This window comes from Bufo gargarizans, chromosome 9, assembly GCF_014858855.1.
Source record: "Bufo gargarizans isolate SCDJY-AF-19 chromosome 9, ASM1485885v1, whole genome shotgun sequence".
NCBI classification, from domain to species: domain Eukaryota; kingdom Metazoa; phylum Chordata; class Amphibia; order Anura; family Bufonidae; genus Bufo; species Bufo gargarizans.
This window is the reverse complement of record NC_058088.1, coordinates 3,271,932-3,296,045: the sequence shown is the minus strand read 5'-3', so window position 1 is coordinate 3,296,045 and position 24,114 is coordinate 3,271,932. Positions and strand designations below refer to the sequence as shown.

General features: G+C 45.6%; 1 protein-coding gene across 1 annotated transcript; it reads right to left on the bottom strand.

The window, feature by feature from the left end:
• Positions 1–8,631: 8,631 nt before the first annotated feature.
• On the bottom strand, positions 8,632–22,494 carry ZNF541 (zinc finger protein 541). Its single transcript, XM_044306237.1, has 12 exons — positions 21,466–22,494; positions 18,722–18,883; positions 16,895–17,198; positions 16,758–16,815; positions 16,552–16,673; positions 14,515–14,618; positions 14,449–14,469; positions 14,175–14,250; positions 12,788–12,876; positions 11,708–11,827; positions 11,490–11,626; positions 8,632–9,009 (listed from the first exon to the last, which is right to left on the bottom strand). The coding sequence occupies exons 1-12, from the start codon at positions 22,492–22,494 to the stop codon at positions 8,925–8,927; spliced, it is 2,307 nt and encodes a 768-aa protein (XP_044162172.1). The 3' UTR covers positions 8,632–8,924.
• Positions 22,495–24,114: the final 1,620 nt, after the last annotated feature.

Genomic DNA, 24,114 nt, shown 5'->3' with positions numbered 1-24,114 from the left:
GCCCCCACATAGTAATTATTCCCCCTTTATGCCACCACACAGTAATCATGGCCAGATATGTGCCACCTCACAGTATTATACCCAAGTTGTGTCCCCTGACAGTAATATGCCCAGTAAAGTGCCCCCTTCACAGGCAGTAAAATAATAATAATAATAAACTCCACATACTCACCTTGTTCCCCAGCAGCAGGATACAAGGAACTCGCAGCTGGCCCCGCCCCCTGCCCAGACCTGCAGTGTAGAGCGCAGACAGGGGCAGCAATGATGGAGCGGACGGAGGGCTCTTGCTTCATCATTACAGGCAATTGTCTCTGTGTCCTGGGGAAGCAGGGACAGCTGCCAGAAAGCGGGACACCCACTGAGATCCTGGATTGTCCTGCCGGATCCGGGATGGTTGTGAGGTATGCATTATACACTGCTCGTTTCCAGGGGTTACAACCACCCTGCAATCCAGCAGCAGTGGTTGTGCTTGCACACTATAGGAAAAAGCGCCAACCTCTCTGGTGGCTGAGACTGTGGAAATTCACATAAGCACACATGCGCAGCAGCTCCCTATCCCGGCCTCCTCATATCTGCGTTGCAGGGTGGTTGTAACCCCTGGGACGAGCCGTGTATAATGTGATGAAAAAAATAAATAAAATGAATCCAGCCATCAAAGGAAGCAATATGGCCAGTCACAATACATTAGTAAGTGCCTTGTATTAACTTTCTGTACATAATAAATGCCATGTGCTGAAGTGACACAACCCCTTTGGCCTCTTTAACACGGGTGTCATGGATTTGCTCTGGATGGTTTGCGGGAAACCCGCGCGAGTGCGCACGCAATTTGACTGCGATTGTGTTGGTCAGTTTTTATTGCGTGGGTGCAATGCGTTTTGCACGCACGTGATAAAAAACTGAATGTGGTACCCAGAGCCGAACCCGGACTTCACTGAAGTTCGGTGTTCTGTAGATTTTCTTATTTTCCCTTATAACATGGTTATAAGGGACAATAATAGCTGAATACAGAATGCTTAGTAAAATGTGGCTTTAGGGGTTAAAAAAAATAAAATAAAATTAACTCCCCTCATCCGCTTGTTCGCGCAGCCGGCATCGTCTTCTTTCAGGACCTTTGACGTAATCCTGCTCACCACGTGGTGACGTCGGACAGGTCCTGCTGAATGAAGATAGAAGATCCTTACGTCCTCAAACTGAGACGCATCTTTCAGTTATCTTCTAATGAATGTTCACAAAAAATTCTTGGGGTCAATTATCAAACTGGTGTAAAGTAGAACTGGCTTAGTTGCCCATAGCAGCCAATCAGATTCCAGCTTTCATTTTCCAATGGAGCTGTCAAAAATGAAAGGTGGACTCTGATTGGTTGCTATGGGCAACTAAGCCTGTTCTCCTTAACACCAGTTTGATAAATGACCCCATATGTTCCACGTTCTCTTGATCTGTTTCTCAGGTAACAAGGGAGGAGGAAAAAAAATGGCAGCAGGTGGACCCGCGTTTTGAAGACCGCAAAAACAACTACAGCTGTATGCATGAGCCCTAAGGCCCCTTTCACACGAGCGATACGGATTGTCTCAGGATGCGTTCAGTGAAACTGGCACGATTTGCAAGCAAGTTCAGTCAGTTTTGTCTGTGATTGCATTCAAAAATTTTTCCGCGCGGGTGCAATCATCTTACTAGCAACCATAAGTGAAAAAAAACATTGCACCCAGACTGCGTCCGGGTTACATCCGGATGCAATGTGTTTTTCACTGAAACCCCATTCACTTCTATGGGGCCAGGGCGGCGTGAAAAACACAGAATATGGCCTCATGCACACCGCCGTTGTGCGGCCGTTCCGTGCATTGGGGACCGCGGACGGGCAACATTTGTGCAGCGGGCCAGACCCATTCAACTTGAATGGGTCCGTGGTCAGGCCGCACTGCAAAAAAAAAAAGTCATATTTTTTTTGCGGTGCGGAACAACGGAAAGAAACACCACGGAAGCACCCTGTAGTGCTTCCGGTGTTCTGTTCCGCATCTCTGGAATTGCGGACCCATTCAAGTGAATGGATCCGCATCCATGATGAGGGGTGCACACGGCCGGCGGCTGTGGATTGCCGACCCGTCGTTTGCGGGTCACAATACGGCCACGTGCATGAGGCCTATAGAACATGCTGGGATTCTCACGCAATGCAGAACTGATGCGTGAAAAAAAAACGCTCATGTACACAGACCCATTGAAATGAATGGGTCAGGATTCAGTGCGGGTGCTATGCGTTCACATCACGCATCGCAGCTGCGAGAAAAACTCGCTCGTGTGAAAGGGGCCTAACAAGCGGGTTTTCTCTTCACGTTCTGAAAGCAGAGCTCCTAGGAAAGCCCTCGGTCCGACACACAGACCCAGAGGAGCAGGAGGCACTCTGAATGACGTAGTATACGTACGGGAATGCAAACCTCTGATCATGAGGCGAGCGCGGAGGACTAAGCAATGCTGATGGATTACACAGGAAAAACTAGCAAAAAGCACAAACGCCAAACACGCGCAGGAGCCATCGCCCAGCTTTCTTAGGTGACATTTAGTGAATAATATGTAACAGCCCTGTGAAGAGATGGCGGCTCATATTGGTTGTCGCCATGATTTATTTAAATTATTTTTTTCACGTTTAAGACAATAAAAAAAAAAAAAAAATTGCCTATAACAACCAATCACAACACAGGCTGTTATGGGCAACAATTATTACTTATTTTTTTAATCCTTTCATGAGGCCTTATGCACAAGACCGTATGTGTTTTGCGGTCTGCAAATCGCGGATACCAGCTGTGTGCATGCAGCCATTTTTTTTTAACTCCTGCAGAAATGTCTTATGCGAAACAGGCAAAAATAGGACATGTTATTATTTTTTTATTTTTTGGGGGGGGGAGAGACAATGAATGGGTCCGCGATCTCTGTATACACAGCCATAGTCACTGATAGGGCCGCTTCCTTGACTTCTAAGCCCAGAATGAGCAAGAATTTAAAGGGGTATTCCCATCTCAGACAATGGGGGTATATTGCTAGGATATAAAAGCTAAGTGGTGGAGGGTGCACCTCGCACGCACGGCCACCCTCCATTCATTTCTATGGGGCCGCTGAAAATAGCCATTTCCGGCAGCCCCATGGACGTGAATAGAAGCAGTGGCTGCGCAAGCATGGTGCGCCCTCCTTCGCTTAGCCGGCTCCGTTTACGACATAAGTCCCAGAGGTGGGACCCGCGCCTATCAGACAATGGGGGTCATATCCTTGCGATATTCCCCCATTGTATGAGATGGGAAAACCCCTTTGAATGAATACTACTGAACCTTTTCCCATAAAACGATATATCACTGCTCCGCTCCTCCTGCTCTATAACCTGCTGCAGACTGCACTGTATTTTCATGGTGACCGACTCCCTTTAAATTCAGTCTATATCTTTTCATATCAACGCCTCAACATCTTATAAAAGAGAACCTCCACACTTGTAACCAGTTTTATTGTTTCTAATCAATAACATTTTTAAATTAAGAAAAATATTTTACAGGCAACTCGAGGGATGAACATTTATTTTTTAAATATATTCTTGAGTCTTAAGGCAGCAGGTTATAGAGCAGGAGGAGCTGAGCAGATTGATATATAGATGTATGGGAAAGGATTCAGTAGGACTTCTTTTTTGGCTTAAATTCCTGCTAGCTTTGTGCTATTGGGGCGGAGACTGATAGCTAGGCACCGCCTACTGGACTCCTAAAGCCCAGAGTCAGTAAGATCTTAAATAATTGATCAGTTATATTAAATCTTTCCCCACAAGCGATAAATCAATCTGCTCAGCTCCTCCTGCTCTATACAATGCAGATTACAGGTGGGACAACAGGTCGAACATGACGGGTTTCCTTTACAGTGTCACTCTACTTAATGGATAATTCAGTTATTGAGTAGACCAGGCATGCTCAACCTGCGGCCCTCCAGCTGTTGCAAAACTACAACTCATAACATGCTCAAACAGCCTACAGCAGGGCATTGTGGTAGTTGTAGTTTTACAACAGCTGGAGAGCCGCAGATTGAGCATGCCTGGTCTAGACATATGGAGATTTACGGGAAGTACACAAGCGGCAGATATTATTACATCAACTTCCACAACTGTTCTGTTCCTCTAAGGGTGGGTTCACACCTGCATTATGTCCGCTGTAGGAGCAAAACAACAAAAAGTCCAGCTTTTTTTTTGACGGAGGCTCCTAATGAAGCCTTTAATTCACAAGTGAATGATGCTTGAAGATATCCCTGCACATGCTGTAGAAACAAGTCCCATGAGACAAAAAGCTCTGCCACAAATCTGCTGCGTGTGAACAGGTCATACATAACTCTAGGCAAAAGCTGAATAAATATAAAGTTTAAAATATAATATAATAAGGAAGATTACTGAAAGGAACCCAAAACATGTTTCGTTTTAAAAGCTATATGGACACCAATTTTTTTTATGATTCCATTTTACTCATTTTGGGATTTAAAAAAAATCATTTTTTTAATTGGTCTTTATAAAAATATTTAGGCTGTTCTGTCACACAGAGTTAAAGGGGTTGTGTCAATTCAGCAAATAGCATTTATTACGTAGAGAAGATAAATACAAGGCACTTATTAATGTATTGTGATTGTCCATATTGCCTCCTTTGTAATCACATTATACACTGCTCGTTTCCATAGTTACGACCACCCTGCAATCCAGCAGTAGTGGCTGTGCTTGCACACTTCAGAAGAAAGCACTGGCTTATGTGCGGTCCCAGCCACCAGCGAGGCCGGCGCTTTTTTCCTATAGTGTGTAAGCACGGCCACTGCCGCTGGATTGTAGGGTGGTTGTAACTATAGAAACGAGCAGTGTATAATGTCATGGAAAAATGAATCCAGCCAGCAAAGGAAGCAATATGGACAATCACAATACATTAGTAAGTGGCTTGTATTAACTTTCTCTACATGATAAATGCTACTTGCTGAAGTGACACAACCCCTTTAACTGTTTGTCTAGCTGTGTGAATTGGTACTTTCACTTAGTGCGGGTCACCTAATAAACCTTAGATTACTAAAAGGGTCATAAACCTTTATGTAAGATACAAATTGAGCTATAATGAGTGTTTAGGAGCCGTCAGCTGAGCTGCATGATGGAACAGAGTGAAAATTCAGAGCCTGCTACTAGAGAATCTAAAGACTGCACAGAGACGGGGTTCAACATTTTAAAGACCAATTGAAAAAATGATTTTTAGCTAAAAAAAGTGCAATAATAATTTTAAAAAATGCCCCCAAAGGTGTACATAGCCTTTAAAAGAACTTCCCATATAACTCCTTGTCCTCCTCCTGCTATATCTCTGCTTGCTGTCTTTCAATAAGAACTTTAACTCTTTACGTCTAGTTTATGGTCTTTGGTCATGTGATGGACACTCAGGTGCGTGTTAGGCCTGGTGTACAGGCTCCGGGTGCCGCATGCAGCCGAAAGCCCGGGGTTAAGGCCGTTGCCATAGCTGGAGTATTGTAAACCTGGCCTTTTTCCAGCTGTGTCCAGTAACAAGCCGTACACCTGTGTGTCCTTCAGGACACGCAATGAAGGTTCCCACTGAATGAGAGCAAGCTCCGGAAAATCACAAGGCATAAAGTTTTCATTTTCATTTTAAAAAGAACAATTATTTGTGCAAACTGTAATAGTCACTAACAAGGCCCACTTATCCTTAAGCCCAGCAATGGGGCCCTTTACCTAAAGTGCTACTTCAAGCCTGGAAACAGACATGCAGTTTTTCAGCCAAAGCCAGGAGTGGATCCAGGAGGAAGAGGAGACGTCCTCCCTTTATATTTCCCATTTATTTTGAATCCACACAGGGCCTTGGGACAAAAAAAACTGCACTAAAAACTGCATGTGTGATTCCAGCCCGAAGCTGTGGCTCCTCACGTGAATTCCTATTGTGAACTCTGCCCCCTTGACCAGACCGCATGTATTATTCACATTTGTGTTTTTCACTGACGTGTGCTTCCATGGACAGCACACGTACCCAGTGATTTTAATGTGTCTGTTCACACATCAATATTTTTTGTTACTGACCAGAGACGTGTGCTACTTTGGTCCATGATGTGGACAACGCCCATTATAGTCTATGGGTCTGTGAATAAACACAGACACAACACAGATGGCATCTGTGTTGAGTCCGTGTTTGGTCTATTTTTCACTGACAACTGATAGATTCTCTGGAAAATAAAAGTGTTTTCGGAGATTTTAATACTGATGACCTAGCCTTTGGATAGGTCATCAGTATCTGATCGTTGGGGGTCTGACACCCGGGACCCCCGCCAATTAGCTGTTTCTCGCAGCTCACCAAGCACAGCGGCCATGCTTAGTATCGCAGCTCAGCTCCATTCACTTCAAAGGGGCTGAGCTGCTCCTAGGTCATGTGACCACTGAACTCGGCCTAGGGAAAGCAGCGAGACAGCTTATTGGCGGGGGTCCCAGGTGTCGGATCCCCACCGATCAGATACTGATGATCTATCCAGAGGATAGTTCATCAGTATTAAAATCTCTGAAAAACCCTTTTATCTTTCAGTTGAGCAGTGTCTGTGGAATACGGATGACATGTGGACATCTTCACGGATAAAACACAGAAACGGAAATGTGAATGAGACCTCAATTGTAATGAGTTAGGGCACTTTCACACAAGCGTGTCCCTTGCGGGAATCATGCTCCATGTGAGAGAGTTAGGCCCCTTTCACAGGAGAGAGTTTTCCACGCAAGGTCCAATGCTTGACGTGAACGCATAGCACCTGCACTGAATCCTGACCCATTTATTTCAATGTTTTTTTTTTTCACGCATCAGTTCTGCGTTGCGCGAAAAACGCAGCATGTTATATATTCCGCGTTTTTCACGCAGCTCTGGCCCCATAGAAGTGAATGGGACTTCAGTGAAAAACGCATCACATTCTGAAGCAAATGCGTTTTTCGCTGATGGTTGCTAAGAGATGTTGTTTGTAAACCTTCAGTTTTTATCACGCGCATGAAACGCATCAAAACACATTGCACCCGCGTGGAAGAAACTGAACGCAGACAAAACTGACTGAACTTGCTTGCAAAATGGTGCGAGTTTCACTGAACGCATCCGGAGCCAATCCGTCACGCTCGTGTGAAAGAGGCCTTTATTGTGCGTTCTGGACTCATGAAGCGCGTGGCTTTATCATGATTGTTGATGCTGTGTGCCTCTGCCTGACCTTACTTCTACAGGATCATACTGACAGCTTTATGTCAGTATGACTCCGTTACTGAAAGGTCATGCAGAGGCACACAGCATTATCAATCATGATAAAGCCACGCGCTTCATAAGTCTAGAACGCAGGATCCCTCTCTAACATGGAACGTGATGAAAGAGCCCTTATACTGATGGCTTTATGTGAGTACAAATCATTACAGATGATGTCGGGCAGAAACACACAGCATTATAAATCATTAAAATGTCCTGCTGTCTGGTCCAATGAGCAGAGTTCATGCAGTGAACATGGCAGCTGTCACATGATAAAGACACAGCCACGATGAGGAAAAGAACTTAATGGCCGTGCCAGTCTTAACTGTTTGGTATTTGATTATTAAAAACTAATTGGCAGCTGTTTGCTGTTAATGGCCGTTCTGTTTTGGGAACTGTGTAGCTCAGTTCCAGTTCAACGTGTAGTGGTTGTGCCGGGTTACTGCTGCTCCGCTCCCATTCATCTCCACCTCATGCAGGCCGCCTAGTCGGGCCATACCCAAAGGAACACGTACTACATACAGGAGCACGTTTCTAAGGGACTTGCGGCTATTTGTCCCCTTTTTTAATTGTGCCAGGGCCACCAGATAGCCATGGGCTGGCTTAGTTTTTATGCCAGGCTCAAGGACTGCCACAGATGCACTTTATCATAAATTAGACGAATCTAATGGCAATGCAAGAGGTCAACTAAGGCCTCTTTCACACGAGCGTGACGGATTAGGTCCGGATGCGTTCAGTGAAACTCCCACCATTTTGCAAGCAAGTTCGTCAGATTTGTCTGCGATTGCAGTCAGTTGTTCAGTTTTTTCTGTGCGAGTGCAACGCGTATTCATGTGTTTTTCACGCGCGTGATAAAAACTGAAGGTTCACAAACAACATCTCTTAGCAACCATCAGTGAAAAACGCATTGCACCTGCACTTGCTTCCGGATGCGATGCGTTTTTCACTGAAGCCCCTTTCACTTCTATGGGTCCAGGGAAAAATGCAGAATATAGAACATGCTGAGTTTTTCACGCAACTCATGTACACAGACCCATTGAAATGAATGGGCCAGGAATCAGTGCGGGTGCTGTGCGTTCACGTCATGCATTGCACCCACGTGGAAAACTCGCTTGTGTGAAAGGGGCCTAAGACCTGCAGAAAAAAAGCCAGTCTTAGTAAGTGTCCCACACTGCTTGGAAGCTGCGTTAGTGAGGCTTAAGGAGTGGAGCTTTAGGCAGAAGATGTATTTTCTGTTTTCCCAGACTTACCCTTTCAAGCTCATCACTTTATTTTTTTTTTTTTACATAAATTGTGTCCCAATTCTTGTTATACAGGACACAATGCTGCTGGAACAGGAGAAATTAATCATTATATTCAGAAAACTTGAACTAAACCCAAAACTTGGTGTATAAAATGGAATCTGTTCTGCTGCTCAGTAACTAATCCAGACTAGTGCTGTTCGACAAGGAACCCAGAGGGAGATTCCAGATTACTGAGATCTCTGACCAGCAGAAAACGTATTTGGGTGCTTTACTGAACTTTGAGACCTAACAACGCCATGAGCAGCTTCTCAGTTCATCTGACGTCTCTCTATGACCAGTGAAGACAACTAAATGTGGGATGTCCCTTTAAATAGTAAATGCCGTTCTCCGCCATGGTGTTAATTCACAAGAAGACGGATTGCATTCTTGATTAATAATAGAAGTCCCTCGCGTTATATTCCTGTACTCGATGTTTCTTCATATGTGCGTTTCGGCTCTTCACTTTGTCAAACACTCTAGGAGAAGAATAACGGTTAGTTAGTTAGCAGATAGTTGTGTACACGCTGCAAATCATTCATTACTGTAGGCTTTTCCCAAGGAACATTGCCTGTTGGACCACCTGCACACATGTATTCCCTGTGGATTATTGTATGGAAAATCTGCAGCGTAACATAGGAGCATTAAAATCAATTCGATTTTCCAAATCTCATGTCCATAATATTTACTTCGTAAATTGTCCTGCATGTCATGTCACAAATCCGTCACAGATTTGATGCAGAAATGCCGCTATTGACTGCAAGATATTTTCTGCACCAAGTTTTCATGAGGATTTGACAGGGATCTGCATCAAAATCCTCAATCCTTAGTTAAAAAACAGTCCAAGATTTACTAAAAAGTGGTGCAAGTCGGGTTTTTACACGTTTCCGACTTTTACACGTCTCAAAATAGAGAGGGGGCTTAGCGTTGTAAGAAAGGGGGCAGGCCTAAAGTACAACATTTTGCACGAAAATTCTGTCTCGCGGTAAGCCGACCAATAGTTGTTATAGAGTCAGTGTAAAGTGTCTGTCCATCCAGCCTGAGCCCCTGTGATAAATCTGCTGCCGGTCTACACCATCTACAGGAATGGTAAATCTGGGCCTCAGTACTCAATTTGGAAAAGGAAAACTCCCATCCTATCCTATGAGCTTCCCCCCCAGCTGCTCCCATGACTGTCTCCACATCCTGGCCTCCGGTGATAATATATCTCTTTGCATATGACCGCTGCAGCCGTTCACACGGGACAAGACGTCATCACAGATTAGGTTGTACAGGGACCGGTATGAGACCAAGCGAGGGAGCCAGGGTAGGGCGGTATTCTTGGGGAGGGTAAGTTTGAGCTCACCTGTGTACCGCAGCTGAAATCTGCACCACAATTGGATTGGCTGCTATAGCTTCTCCAGAATTGCTGCACACTCCCTACACTAGCTGAATCTTGGCAAGCAGAACCAGTACCTTCCAAGAACCATCCAGAAAGTGCGGCCTACAGATGGGGGTCTCTGGTTTGGCTGATGTCCCCAGTTTGTTTCAAGGCTCTATAATGGCTCGGACATTGACTTACATGATGTCTACCTACAGATGGCAGTAGCGAGACAGTTTCTTTCTGGAGAAGAGCTAGTTTGCATCCTTTTTCCCAGGGAGCATTGTCCACAAGAATCTCCACACCAGCCGGATCTCCACAAGTTGCATCCATGAAAACGTCTGATGCGTCTTGTTGCCATACCTTTCCCGGACGCTTTCATAGCTTCCCATAGATTCAGACCAGATTAGACAGACATGCCAGTGGAGGATCTTGGTCACAACAGCAGATGGGCTGTCCTGAAATAGATGCCCCTACACTCAAGCCTTGCCCTAATGCCCCTGAAATCTAGTTCTGTCATATCCTAGCAGTAAAATAGTCAGTCAACGAATGCATTTGTCCTTTAAAGGGGTTTTTCCGGTTTCCAATATTGATGACTGATCGCATCAGATGTTTTCATGGACGCAACCTGTGGAGATCCAGCTGGTGTGGGGAGTCTTGTGGGCAATGCTCCCTCGGAGAACTACTGACTACCCATCCTGAAGATCGGTCATCAATATGGAAACCAGACAACCCCTTTAGCCTCTTCCTGACACAGAGAGTGTTCACTATTTAGCTGTCGTTCTCCCCAGAGCCATAAATCATTTCCTTCCCATAGTCATATGAGGACTCATTTTTTGCAGGACAAGTTATATATTTTCATGGCATCATTTACCTACTTTTTTTTTGTGGTGTCAAATGAAACCACCATTGTTTTTGGGGTTTCGTTTTTATAGCCATCACTCCACTGTGAAGAAGACTTTTTTTTTTTTTTATGCGCCAATACCAATTATGTTTTTTCATTGCTATATATTACATAGTTGACTTGAACATGTGATCACTTGCAAATAAGCTCTTACCAAGCTTTGCCTCTGATGCCACCAGATGTAAGGCAGATATCCTAGAAGTCAATGTTCAGATCTTTAAACAGGCCTTGAGTTATGACTCAGATATTAAATAAGCCAGCACCTCATCTGCAGACAGCTGTTTGGGGGTGATTGCCCCTCATCAGTGCAGAGCAGAGAGTACTGGCTTAACTTAATCAGCGCTCTCCCAAAAGAGAGAGTACCTCCCAAATCCTGACTTAGGCGTCTCACCCAGTTAAGCCAGCTGATGAGGGGCAATTACCCCGAAACAGCTGTCTGCAGATGAGGTGCTGGCTTATTTAATATCCGAGTCATGTCTCAAGGCCTGTTTAAAGGGCTGAACATTGACTTATAGGATAGCTGCCTTACATCTGGTGGCATCAGAGGCAGAGCTTGTTAAGAGCTCATTTGCATCCCTTTCTTCCCAGAATTCCAGAGGAGCATGTGTGGCCTATAAGTCTCCTCACGCCCCGCGATAGTACCCACCAAATTTCTTGCAAAATACACTGCGCTACTTATGTCGCACTGCAAGTACCTTTCGCACTCTTGACATGCAAATTTCTTAGGCTCTTCCCCGTCTCTGGTTTCTTTCTGGCTCTTTAGAGACTTCTCCTTGGGTTCTGTTTCTTTCTTCTGGTTCTTGCTTTTTATCTTAATCCCGCTGTGAGGTTCCTATTTCCATGATGAGATTATAGATTATTACATACAATTGCTGGAAACCCGGAGCACAAACCTCTTCCCACCCTCCCTAACCTTTCTGTCTAGAGTCTCTTCTCCGTCAAAACTCTGCTCTGTGCTGAGTCTCTTGAGGCCGAGGATCTTCTTCCAGGTGTAGTAATACTCCACACACTGGTAAATGTTCTTCCCAGGAATCTGTACAGGCAAGCTTTAGTCTTACATTAGGATAAGGGACAAAAAAAAACTAAAAGAAAAATCACTCGGCTATAGGGCACCGCTATACTGTGGTCCCTTTTATTTGAATTATTATTCGCCAATCAGATTCCCTTTAGAGTCCATTCACACGTCCGTAGTTTTGGGTCTGCTTCCGTTCTGCAATTTTGTGGAATGGGTGCGGACCCATTCAAAAGATGCGGACAGCACACCGTAGATCCGTTCTGTGGCCCCGCAAGAAAGATAGAGCATGTCCTATTCTTGTACGCACTCGCGGACAAGATTAGGCATTTCTGTCATCAGGCCGGTCTCCGTGTTTTGCGGATCCACAATTTGCAGCCTGCAAAACACTTATGGACGTCTGAAAGGACCCTAAAAGGGGTTGTACAGATCCAGAAACGGCACCACACCATCCACAGGCTGGGCCTGGTACTGCAGTATAGTTCCAGTGCAGTAAATGGTGATGAGCTGCAATACCTTACACAGGGCACTGTATCTGAAAGACCGCAGCCATGTTTTTCTAAAACTGTACAACCACTTTATTCAGACTAGTCTTCCACTAAGGCTACATGCACACAAACGTTGTTTGTTTCCGTGTCCGTTCCGTTTTGTTTTTTTTGGCGGATAGGATGCGGACCCATTCATTTCAATGTGCCGTCTGCATGAGTATGTTCGTTCCGTAGCCCCGCCAAAAAAATAGAACATGTCCTATTCTTGTCTTGTCTGTTTTAGGCATTGTTACAATGGATCCGCCATAAAAACAGATGTCATACGGATGGCATCATACGGTCGTGTACATGTAGCCTAACCCATACACTGGATGTGGCCTGTCTGTTCCCCACTCTTTTGAGATGCCTGTGAGAAGGGGGTCATTATGAGCTGCGGTCCTGAACTTCACCAGCTGCTCCCGTATTGGCTGTAATAAATATTCAGTGCTCTTACCATTGACTGTATATAGGAGAAATTCTTCTGCTGCTTGTAGTACGCCTTCTTAAACTGACATTTCTCGGTTCCTGACCAGTGATCTGAACCTGCATCATAAAGTATATATCTGTGTGTCATATGAGGAGCCAGAGAGATGCCTAAGGGTACTTGCATTCTCAATATATGTAGTGTTTTGTTTTGAGTTTTTTGTTTTGCAGAAGTACCAGCTTGGCCAGATGTTACATGTTGGCCAACAAGAAATTATAAAACGCCCTACAAACACCGCATTATTTTCGCAGTGGCGTGTTAAGACGGCTTCCTGGTGTTATTTTGGTCCCTTGGCATTTTATTCAAATCGTGTGTCCCCGGGTATGATATTTTTTTTTAGATGTTGAAAAAAAAAAAAGTCTGAAAAAATTGTAGGCAAAACATTGTGGAACAAAAAAACAAAAAAGGCCCAACTTTTATGGTGTTTTGGTTTATTTTACAAGCCTAAGCCCTGAGGGTCACCACATAGATTAGATTCAAATGGCGGGTTCTCTACTGTGTATGGCAGGGATGCTCAACCTGCGGCCCTCCAGCTATTGCAAAACTACAATTCCCAGCATGCCCTAATAGCTGTAGGCTGTCCAGGCATACTGGGAGTTGTAATTTTATAGCAGCTAGATGGCCCCAGGCTGGGCATCCATGGTGTATGGGGGGTCCTGACTCTCCGCTAGTGGAGGATGTTGGGGGGAAAGACTGGTTGGACTCACAGGAAAGATAAGCAGTTGTCAGAGGTGACAACACTTATTCCTCTCTCCCCATGCATTGGGATGGTTTTTGGCTTACGTCTGAAGGGTATGGCCAGCATAAGGGAGAATACCAATAGCATGGTGGATGATTTGTAGGACATCCAGAGTCTGCAGAAGACCACGTGTCAATCTACTTCTCATCTGCTCCTATTCATACAAACTTACCTGCTTCTGATCATTACAGAGATCAGAAATAAAAGGGTCAGACTCTTTCCTCTCAGGCGGTGCTGCTTTAGTCCCTTTGCACTTCCATATGGAAGACCCCATCATTTAATTCAGCAGCACATCCAGAAAAGTAAAGATCCCTCCTCCCTCTAGGCCATAACCATTAATGCCCTTCCCCGTCCTCCATGCTCAGTACCTATATGCCCAAAGTAAGAGCACAGCGGCTCGGTGGTTAGCACTGGCGTCTGAAGTCCTGGGTTTGAATTTGACCAAGGATAACATCTGCATGGAAATTGTATGTTCACCCCATATTTGTGTGAGTTTCCTCCCACTTTCCAAAGATATACTGATTGGGAACTTAGATTGTGAGCCCCCCATGGGGGACAGCAAATAATGGTAATGAATGTAAAGTGGTATATAAGTGAGTAATAAGTACATTCTCTTACCAGCATAGTGATAATCAGCCAGACACCGAGGAAGAAGCTTCTGCTGTTCATTACCTAAAAGTTTATCCAGCGCCTCCTAAAGCCAAGCAGGATATAATCAGAGGCCATTTATTTGGAATATCACAAAGGGCTTCACTTAGGTAAAAAAAAAAAAAAGTGAATAAAAATGGAGGAGAAGCGGTTCAGCTGTTTGTATTCTGTTGCCTGCAGTAAAGCTGACAGCTGGGATCTGATCGGGTTCTTCACAAGACATACAGAGAATGACGCCACGTACCTGACATTCATCTAATTTCTGCTAAAAGAATTAAACATTTCCGAGACTTGAGACTGAACGACTCACCAAGACATGGCACTGGCTAAAATGCAGACAGTGCAGGGCAAGCTCCAGGTTGCAGCCTCCTCTGGGGACAGCACTAGAGCAGGCGAAATTTAGAAGATGGGACACTGAGGAAAGAGACGATGGCGACTGAGCGGGATTCATGGAGACAATTGTAAAACATTGCTAATTCCAGCTACAGAAATACCAGAGGCCGGATTATAAATCTGGGTAACAAATTATGAAAGAGATGATAACTGAACACCATCAGGGGCAGACTGGTCATAGACCCTACAGGTAAATTTCCTGGTGGGCCGATGCTCAACAGGCCACCTGAGCCCTCCTCATGGCTGCCAGCTGGATATATAATGATCTGATGCCCTCACTGGTAATTAACACTAGGAGCATCAGGTACTTGTGCACTTGGCCGGCAGCTGGAGGTGCTCTCCTGAATTCAGCTGTAGCTCCATCCTCCGGACTGTCATACAGTTGAGTACTGCAGCGGGGGCGGCAGTATTTTGCGCTGCACTGTAGTATTTGGTTCTGCTGGTGCAGCATTGTGTGGCACTATGGTATTGCTGGCCCCATCCACTTGTGTTGTGTTCGCCTACTTTTGTTGCCCAGTCTTCTGTCAATTTGGTCCTCCGCCTACAGCTAGGGGCCTCTTCTTCTTTTTTAGTTTTTTTTTACAGGGCCATTTTAAGTTCCCAGTCCACCCCTGAACACCGTACAGGGGTATTCCCTTCTTATAAGGTGAAGGCATATCACTAGATCGTGCGGGGATCAACCTGTTAGACCAGGGATAGCAACCTCTGGCACTCCAGCTGTTGACAAACTACAACTCCCAGAAGCCTACTTTCACTTCAATGAGAGTTATAAGAAGAGCAGAGTAAATGTACATGCTGGGAGTTGTAGTTTCACAGCAAATGGAGTGCCGCAGGTTGCTGATCCCTGTCTTAGACCCCAAGGACACCTGTGGGGCATTTCTTTTACAACTGCATGCTACATATCTTGGGCTGGAAATCATTTTCCCAATTAAACTTCATACAAATGCTAACCTGCCCGTCTTCTACAGCCTTCAGTTTTCACAGCCTCTGCAGACTGTTCTTTTCAGTGAAGTTCGTCAAAGAGCTAAACTAAGGCTAGTTTCAGATTTGCAGAAGGAGTTCCAGCAGACTGTTCCAGTAGAGAACAGCCTGTTTGAGCTCTCTGGATCCGGCATTGCCGGATGGTATCGGAATGCCTGCCTGCTCTATTGACTATAACAGGGTCCGGCAGAGATCCAGCCGCCACCCCGCAAATATGCCGTCAGACAAATACCTCTGTACACATTACAGTCGCAGAGGCTGGCTGCCATTCTGGTAACGTCCGGGAATGCCGGATCGAGAGAGCTCCAGCAAGCTGCTCTGCCGGAACTCCTGCCAGCAGTGTGAAACAAGCCTAACAGCTCTGTCTGGAGCCCTGACAGATCCAAAACACTTATTTATGAGCTGTCAGGGAATAAGAGATAAGAACTACAGATCGAGCCATCTGAGCAGCTCTCTGACAGATCTCACTGAGAAGGAGAAGCAAACGACTGCAGATGCAGGAAGTGAAAGCTGTAGAAGACAAACTGTTGAAATATTTAAGCAGAATGCATTTAGAGTTTTTTTCCGGTTATAATTTTTAAGCAAGTGTCTGCAGCCTACCTCCTGAACCAGAAGATTCATGCTCCCGTCCTCCGTGCTACCTCCATCTTTCAGTCCCCTGAAAGGTCACGAGCACCATCTCTTCAGCCAACATCTGCCATGCCAGTGGACCACCAGAGGTGAACAGTGCGGGAACCAGAAGAAGGAGGCAGTGTGGAGGACCGGAGAGGCAGGGAGCAGGTAAGTATGAAGCTTCTGTTTCAGTGGTCAGGCTTTGGGCACTAGATGAAATGTAATTAGTGCAACACAGGGCCCATACTCTACCTCCAATTGCCTTAAGATGCCATATAGGGGAGTATATGGTTCTTCACAAAGGCAAACTACTCAAGAACATAGAATGACTATGATCCTACATGCCTGAGAAGAGTCTTACCTGCTACAGTGGGCAAGCAGGGTCTCCAAACCAGATCAGCCTTTTCCTCTTCTCCTTCTAGTAGTGAGCGATCTTTGCACTCCGGGATCAACGCCTGGAAGCGATCTCCAATGTTAATGTGCCTTCAAAACAGAAACTCCAAAATGTAACCTGGTGGAGGGAGAAGGTCTTGTTCCCAGATAACCCAGATAAAGAGAAGAACTTACGGCTGGACAGGATACAACATGAGGTCTTTCACCAGGCAGATTTTTCCGCCGTCTTCTTCTGCAGATGTAGCGCATGCATGTGTTACATACTATTATACATCCGGTGCTTTATGTCGCACATGGATTACAGTACTCACCATCAAGAGCGGGAGGTTGGTACTTGGCACTGGAAGGAGTGCAGAAGGTGTTGAAATAGAGGCCTGTACCTTGGCGGATTGGGCTCAGCATTGGAGGAGGTGTAAACTGGCACAGGGGGTCGCCACTGTACAGATATTCAGAAAGCAGAGATTCTGGCGAGCGCATGCTGCTCTGGAAGCAACCAGAGGAGGAGGAATTATTTTCCAGGACTGGAGGTGGGATGTATAATGGCTTAGGACAAGGTCTTGTCTTTTTCCCTTTTTCAGTGTTATTTCTTCGCAGATAATTTGTAATCTCATTGATCTAAAAGGCAGAGAGAAGAAACAAAGATCTGTCGAGGTACATGCAAGACAACAAGGAGCCAACTTGGAAGCAATACATCAAAACGGTGGACACAATTAATATGATGGAAAGTTCCTCTGATCCAGGATCTAATAATCCAGAAAGTCTAATAATCTGGTGCTTGTTCCCTCCACAGAATTGCACTATAATGTGTAATTTGACAATACCAGAAAATCAAGAATATCTGATCATTCAGCTCCAGGTCCACTTGATGCAGGATTAAATGGGTTTTCCATCAGTTCAATAATGATGGTCTATCCTCAGGATCGGTCAACCATATCTAATCAGTGGAGGTGTGATACTTGCCGGATGACTCTGCCGCAAGTTTGAAAGTAGCCTAAAAGAGGTTGTCTCAAGAATTATTCTTCCGTCAGATAAGGGTTTGATCAATGGGCGGTCCAACCGTTGGGACCCCTACAGATCACAAGAACAGGAGTCCTGTGTCCTCCATATGCATAGAGCGGAGGTTGAGGATGCATGCTGCCACTAATCTCTATGGGACTGCTGGAGAAAGCAGAGGGCTGCACCCGGCTATCTTCAGCAGTCTGAGATGAATATAATGAGATTGTGCATGCTCGATTGCCGCACCATTCATATGAAGGGGGGGGGGGACACAGGACCCCCATTCTTGTGATCGGTGGAGCCCCAAAGGTCAGACCTACTCTAACCGGTCACTTAGCACCTATCCTTAAAGGACAACCCCTAAACGCCTGAAATGCTGCACCATACTTACCTTGATCCCCGCACCGCAGCCGCTGCTTCTCCCCGTTTGTGGATAAAAACATCCGGTGTAGGGGGGGGTGTACAGCCAATGGCAGATGGCGACGAACCTCCCTAGCATCGCGGGTGACACGCTAGGGAGGCTCATCCCCGTCGCCACCTGCCATTGGCTGCAACCCCCCGACACCGGATGTTTTCATCTGTGTGCGGGGACCAGGAGCGACGCGGGTGCCGGGGAGCAAGGAAAGTATATTGTGTGTGAGGGGCCCGGGCGTATGGTGCAGCATTTCAGGGGTTGGATAACACCTTTAAAGGCTAGTTTGGTGTTTTCTGAAAATGTCATGTTGTTTTGTGTGCTTTTTTTATTGTTTTGTGTGTCTAACGCCCTGTGACCTGATCTTCCATCAAAGTCTACAATGAAATGATGAACATACAAAGCATTTTGGTGGCATTTGTTTTTTAAAAGTGTTTAAAAATTATGCAAAAATTGTGGGTGCAAAGGAGGACTAAAAAGACCTTAACGTGGTTGTCTGCTTCTTTATAATGATGACCCATCCTCAGGATTAGATTGGAGGGGGGGTGAGACTTCTGGCTCCCCTGCTGATCAGCTGTTAGAAGAAGATGCTGCACTTGTACTCTGTATACCTCCTCGCCATCGCACTCTCAGCAGCGAGCACGTGTATTACAACTCCGCAGTCTCCGTTGACTTCAAGGGGACAGCTCATCAATATAAAAAAAATGACAACCCCTTTAATACTCCTCACCTCGTCCCCTTTCTCTTGATCTTTCTTCGTGACGGGTACAGACACGGGGATTACGAGGTGTCCTGCAGTCGTGTCCATCGTAGTCCAGGTCTCTGACTCTATAGACAGGGTGGTCGGTTCTACCTTCTGTTGCCAGCTTCTCATTTCCTCCTCTTGAACATCCTATAAAAAACCCTATATTGTAAGGTCTTAGCAGCGTACTACAATGTAAGACATGCATGGGACTATAAGGGCTCTTTCTCACGAACGTATTTTCTGTCCTTGTCCATTCAGTTTTTTTTGTGGACCGTATGCGGTACATTTCATTTTAATGGGTCCGCCAAAAAAAAAAAGAACTTACTCCATGTGCATTCCGTTTCTGTATGTCCGCATGTATGTTCCGCAAAAAAATAGAACATGTCCTATTATTGTCCGTATAACAGACAAGGATAGGACTGTTCTATTAGGGGCCATCTGTTCCGTTCAGCAAAATACAGAATACACACGGATGCGTCCTGTCTGTGGAGAACATGGACCGCGCACACATGAATCACTGACGTGTGAAAGACGCCTTACACTGATCGGCTCAACTACACAACTCAACCTGTTTCCATATGCACTAACACAGCATACAGACATCATAGAAGTAAGGGTCTGTGTCTCTATGTGCTGCTGTAAAGAGTGGTCACCACTGGGGCAGACTAAACTCCATTAAATGCTGTATATTACATGGCCAACAATTCACAGAGGGGGTCGCACCACGTTCTTCAGTGTCAGACATCTAGTCTATATACTGTTAAAGGGGTTTTCCAGGAGTTTTATACTGATGACCTATCCTCAGGATAGGTCCTCAGTATCTAAATGATGGGGGTCCGACACCCGAGACCCCCACTGATCAGCTGTTGGAGAAGGCAGTGGTGCTCGCAGTAGTGCTTCGGCCTTTTCTCTGCTTTCCGTAGCCCAGTGACGTCACGTTCATCGGTCACATGACTTAGGCACAGCTCAGTCCCATAGAAGTGAATGAGGCTGAGCGCGATACCAAACACAGCCACTATACCATGGACGACACTGTGCTTGGGGAGCTGAGGGAAAACAGAAGGACTACGGCGAGCTCTGATGCCTATTCAGCTGATCAGCGAGGGGTCCCCAGGTCTCAAACACCACCGAGTTAGGAGGAATATGATGCCGCTATGTACCATTAAAAGCCCACCTGTCAGCAGGTTTGTACCTATGACACTGGCTGACCTGTTACATGTGCGCTTGGCAGCTGAAGACATCTGTGTTGGTCCCATGTTCATATGTGTCCACATTGCTGAGAAAAATGATTTTTTAATATATGCAAATTAGCCTCTAGGAGCAATGGGGGCGTTGTCATTACACCTAGAGGCTCTGCTCTCTCTGCAACTCCTGCATCCTCTGCACTTTGATCGACAGGGCCAGGCAGTGAAAACGTCATCACATCTGGACCTGTCAATCAAAGTGCAGAGGGCGCCTCAGCAATGTGGGCGCATATGAACATTGGCCCAACACAGATGCCTTCAGCTGCCGAGTGCACATGTAACAGGTCAGTCAGTGTCAGAGGTGTAAATCTAGTGACAGATGCCCTTTAAATGTATAATCTGTGTGCATTTTTTTTTCCAAACCTTCTCACAGGATATCTTATGGATCACGTTAATAGAAAGCATCTTTATTTTAAAAAAAACAAAAAACATGCAGTATGACCCCATCTACACAGCATCATTCTTCATGAGCTACTGTTTATAGACGACTGATGACACCTAGTGCTGGCAAAGCGGTAGTGCAGACAGGACTGTACACTCTTTACCTCCATCAGTGCATCTCTGTACATATGAATAAAGCTTATTGTTTGCACAGCAGATAGTTTTTCAACTTTTTAATATACTTTGTGTTTCAATGCCTTTCCATTTTCAAGAACACTGCTCGCTGTCAGTGAATGGCAACATTCTTGTTCATAATCAGAAACTAAAAACTTGTCCTCATCAGGTCCGTCACTACTATAAAGAGCTCTACATTGCAACAAGCGATTCAGCCTATGAACGTGAACAGGAATGCCTCAATTCATTATAGCAAGCAGAGGTCTTATGAGTGGTGAGTTTAGTTGCAGAACTTTCCATTATAATTCTATTGTGTATTTTAACTCATTTTATGGGGTTTACCTCCAATGTACATGATATGGAATAAGTGTCTGGTCGTCAGTAACAGGGGATCCCACGTTCCTTCTTTTGAATGGGGAGGGTTTGCACATGTTAGCTGCTGCTCCAATCAATTCTATAGGCCTGGAGATAGCTGGGTACAGTGCTTGCTTATCTCTGGCAGTACCGTATTGTTGAATGGAGCTGCAAACCGACCTACTCTCCATTCAAACCTGGGAATACAGGATCCCCATTCCTGAAATTGGCAGGTGTCCTCATCAGCATGATCAGACAGTTATCCTTTATCCTGTAGAAGGGGTATAAATGATGTTCATTGGTTGCGCTCAGGAGCTAAGCAGGCGTCACAGCCTCCTGATGCCTGTTGTTTTACTACATTGACAAAGTCCATGATCTGCGACAATGCCAATTTTCGACTTTTAACCTCTCAGATGCGACCACACCACCGGAGTGGTTATTTTTCTGAAGTCCTGGGTTCCTGGGGACCAAACAGCTCCCCTACGCTGATATTGAGGGGCAGCCTCTGGACTTCTGAAGGCCCCAAGCCCTGCCACAGTAAAGTTCCAAACAAGCCCTGCCTGTGATTCCACTTACCCTCTGGTTGCTCATAAAAAGTCTATTCAATCTTTCATTGCTCTGGACTTTATTTGTGGCTGAAAAAGAATCCAGAGCCACCTGACTTGCAGGAACTGTACTAGATAGACTAAGTCTACACTCGCTCTTGGTGGTGGTTGACTTGCGTTGAGATCTGCTGAGCTTCGGCCATGTTTCTCTGCTGCTGCTTGATAGTTTTTGACTCTCTTCTCCAGGTTGGGCTGTTGAGGAACCATTTTGGCTTCCACTGGTCACATTTTCTGGAGCTCTGATGATTCTGGATAATGCTGGCAGTTCCTGAGGGTCAGTTTGCAGGTCACCCCAGCCTCTTATGCTATTAGTTTCCTGAACACATTGGGGCATGGACATAACGGGGAAACTTGCAGCATGAGACTGGGAATTTGTCATGGGGAGAAAAATGTGTGCCGGGTTTTGAACCTGGAATTCTAAAAGATCACATGGCTGAAGAGTAAGTCTTGTGAAATCTGGATCATGGGTAGATAAATACTGCGCTCCCGTTGTCTCACAGCCATTGTCTGCTGGAGGAGACACATACCTGTGATCAAGGCTATGTAGGTTTTCTGCACCGGCCCCTATAAATGATCCATTCACTGCAGCCACATCGAAGAACCCGGTGGAATAACTATTCAGCTGCTTCTGCATAGACTGGACCTTTGAAGGGAGGCTCCGTGAGGGGCTAACTGGTGGAGGATCTGAGCACCAGACATAGTCCGGACCCATGGACAGTTTGCTGGTTGAATTAATCAAGGTGTAAGTGTTCACAGGGGCGACGTCTTCATTCGTCTTACTGCTATTTAAAGTCATCATCTGGGGGACAAGGATAGCCTTGGGATCTTGCAGGACCACCATATTTGAGATAACCTTCTGCTGTAAACTTTCGGTCACCAGGCATCTGATGAGATCACTGCTGGACAGCGCTGGTGGGATGGAGGCTGTCTCTACCGCTCTGCTTGGCTTTGTCGCTGGAACTTTCTGCTGCTTTATGAGTAGTCCTGTGGTGAACCTCATAATGTCTTCTCAATGACCTGAAGTCACAGTAGCTCTTGCTGCATTCGGGCTCCGCGCATACAAACGGTTTTACCTTCAAGTGCGTCAACTTGTGTCCCATCCTAAAGGAAAAAAGAAAGAATTTACAGTAACGAGGTTCAACGATGGCCCCTGGCGCGATCCGTCTGCATCTGTTCCGACACAGATACCCATGGTCAGGATAAATTTTATCTGAGCTCAAATCAAATCTGTGGCAGCCGCTTATCTCCACGCAGATTTCGCCCTCAATTGCAAAGCATGAAATCCATGGTGGAATTCGGCAGCATTAGTTGATATGACTGGCTTTTCTTATCACATGTGGATGAACTCTAACCCTGGGTTCACACCTAAGCGTTCCTCAAACACGCGTTTTACGCGCTTTTTTATGTGCGTTTTTTGTAATAGTAAACGCGCGTTTGACGCGCGTTTGTGTCATTGACTGCAGTGTCCTATGGCCACAAACGCGCGTCAAAACGCCCCAAAGAAGCTCAAGTACTTGTTTGAGCGTCGGGCGTTTTACAGCGCGTTCGTACGCGCTGTAAAACGCCCAGGTGTGAACCCTTCCCATAGGGAAGCATTGGTTTTCATGTCTTAAGCGTTTTACAGCGCGTTTGAACGCGCTGTAAAACGCTCAGGTGTGAACCCAGGGTAAGGCCTCGTTCACACTTCAGTGTTTAGTCAGTGATTTCCATCAGTGATTTGTGAGCCAAAACCAGGTGCAACTCTAAACACAGAACAGGAGCAGATCTTTCCCTTCTACCTCATGTCTGTGGAGGCTCCACTTCTGGTTTTGGCTCACAAATCACTGATGGAAATCACTGACCAAACACTGAAGTGTGAACGAGGCCTAAGGCTACGTTCACATGACATTGAAAAAAAAATAATAGCCAGTGTGTGCATCCATTTTCTGGCCGTGTATTTGTTTTAAATGGCCGTTTTGCATCAGTTTTTAACAGCCGCTAAAATGGACATTAGTTCATTGGCTTTTTTTGTTTTTACATCCAGTCACCCAGTATATTTTATGCCCCCCCCCCCCCCCCCCCGGTGCTCCCAGTATAAATAATGGGCCCATAGTGTCCCAGTATAAATAATGGCCTCATAATGTCCTCCAGTATGAATAATAGCCCCATGATGTTCTCCAGTATGAATAAGGGCCCATAGTGTCCTCCAGTATATATAATGGCCCCATAGTGTCCCCCGGTATGAATAATGGTTCCATAGTGTCTCCAGTAAGAATGATGGCCCCATAATGTCCTCAGTATGAATAATGGCCCCATGGTGTCCTCCAGTATGAATAATGGCCCCATAGTGTCCTCCAGTATGAATAAGGGCCCCGTAGTGTCCTCCAGAATAAAAAATGGCCTCATAGTGTCCTCCATTATGAATAATGGCCCCATAGTGTCCTCCAGTATAAATAATGGCCCCATAGTGTCCCACAGTATGACTAATGGCCCCTAGTGTCCCACGGTATGAATAATGGCCCCCAGGTACCTACAGGTGGTCCTGTCTTTTGAAGGCTTTCTTGCAGACCTTGCAGATGTGACGTCGCTCCTGGCTGTGGGTGGCGCAGTGTTTGTTGAGGGAGCTTACGCTGGAGAAGAG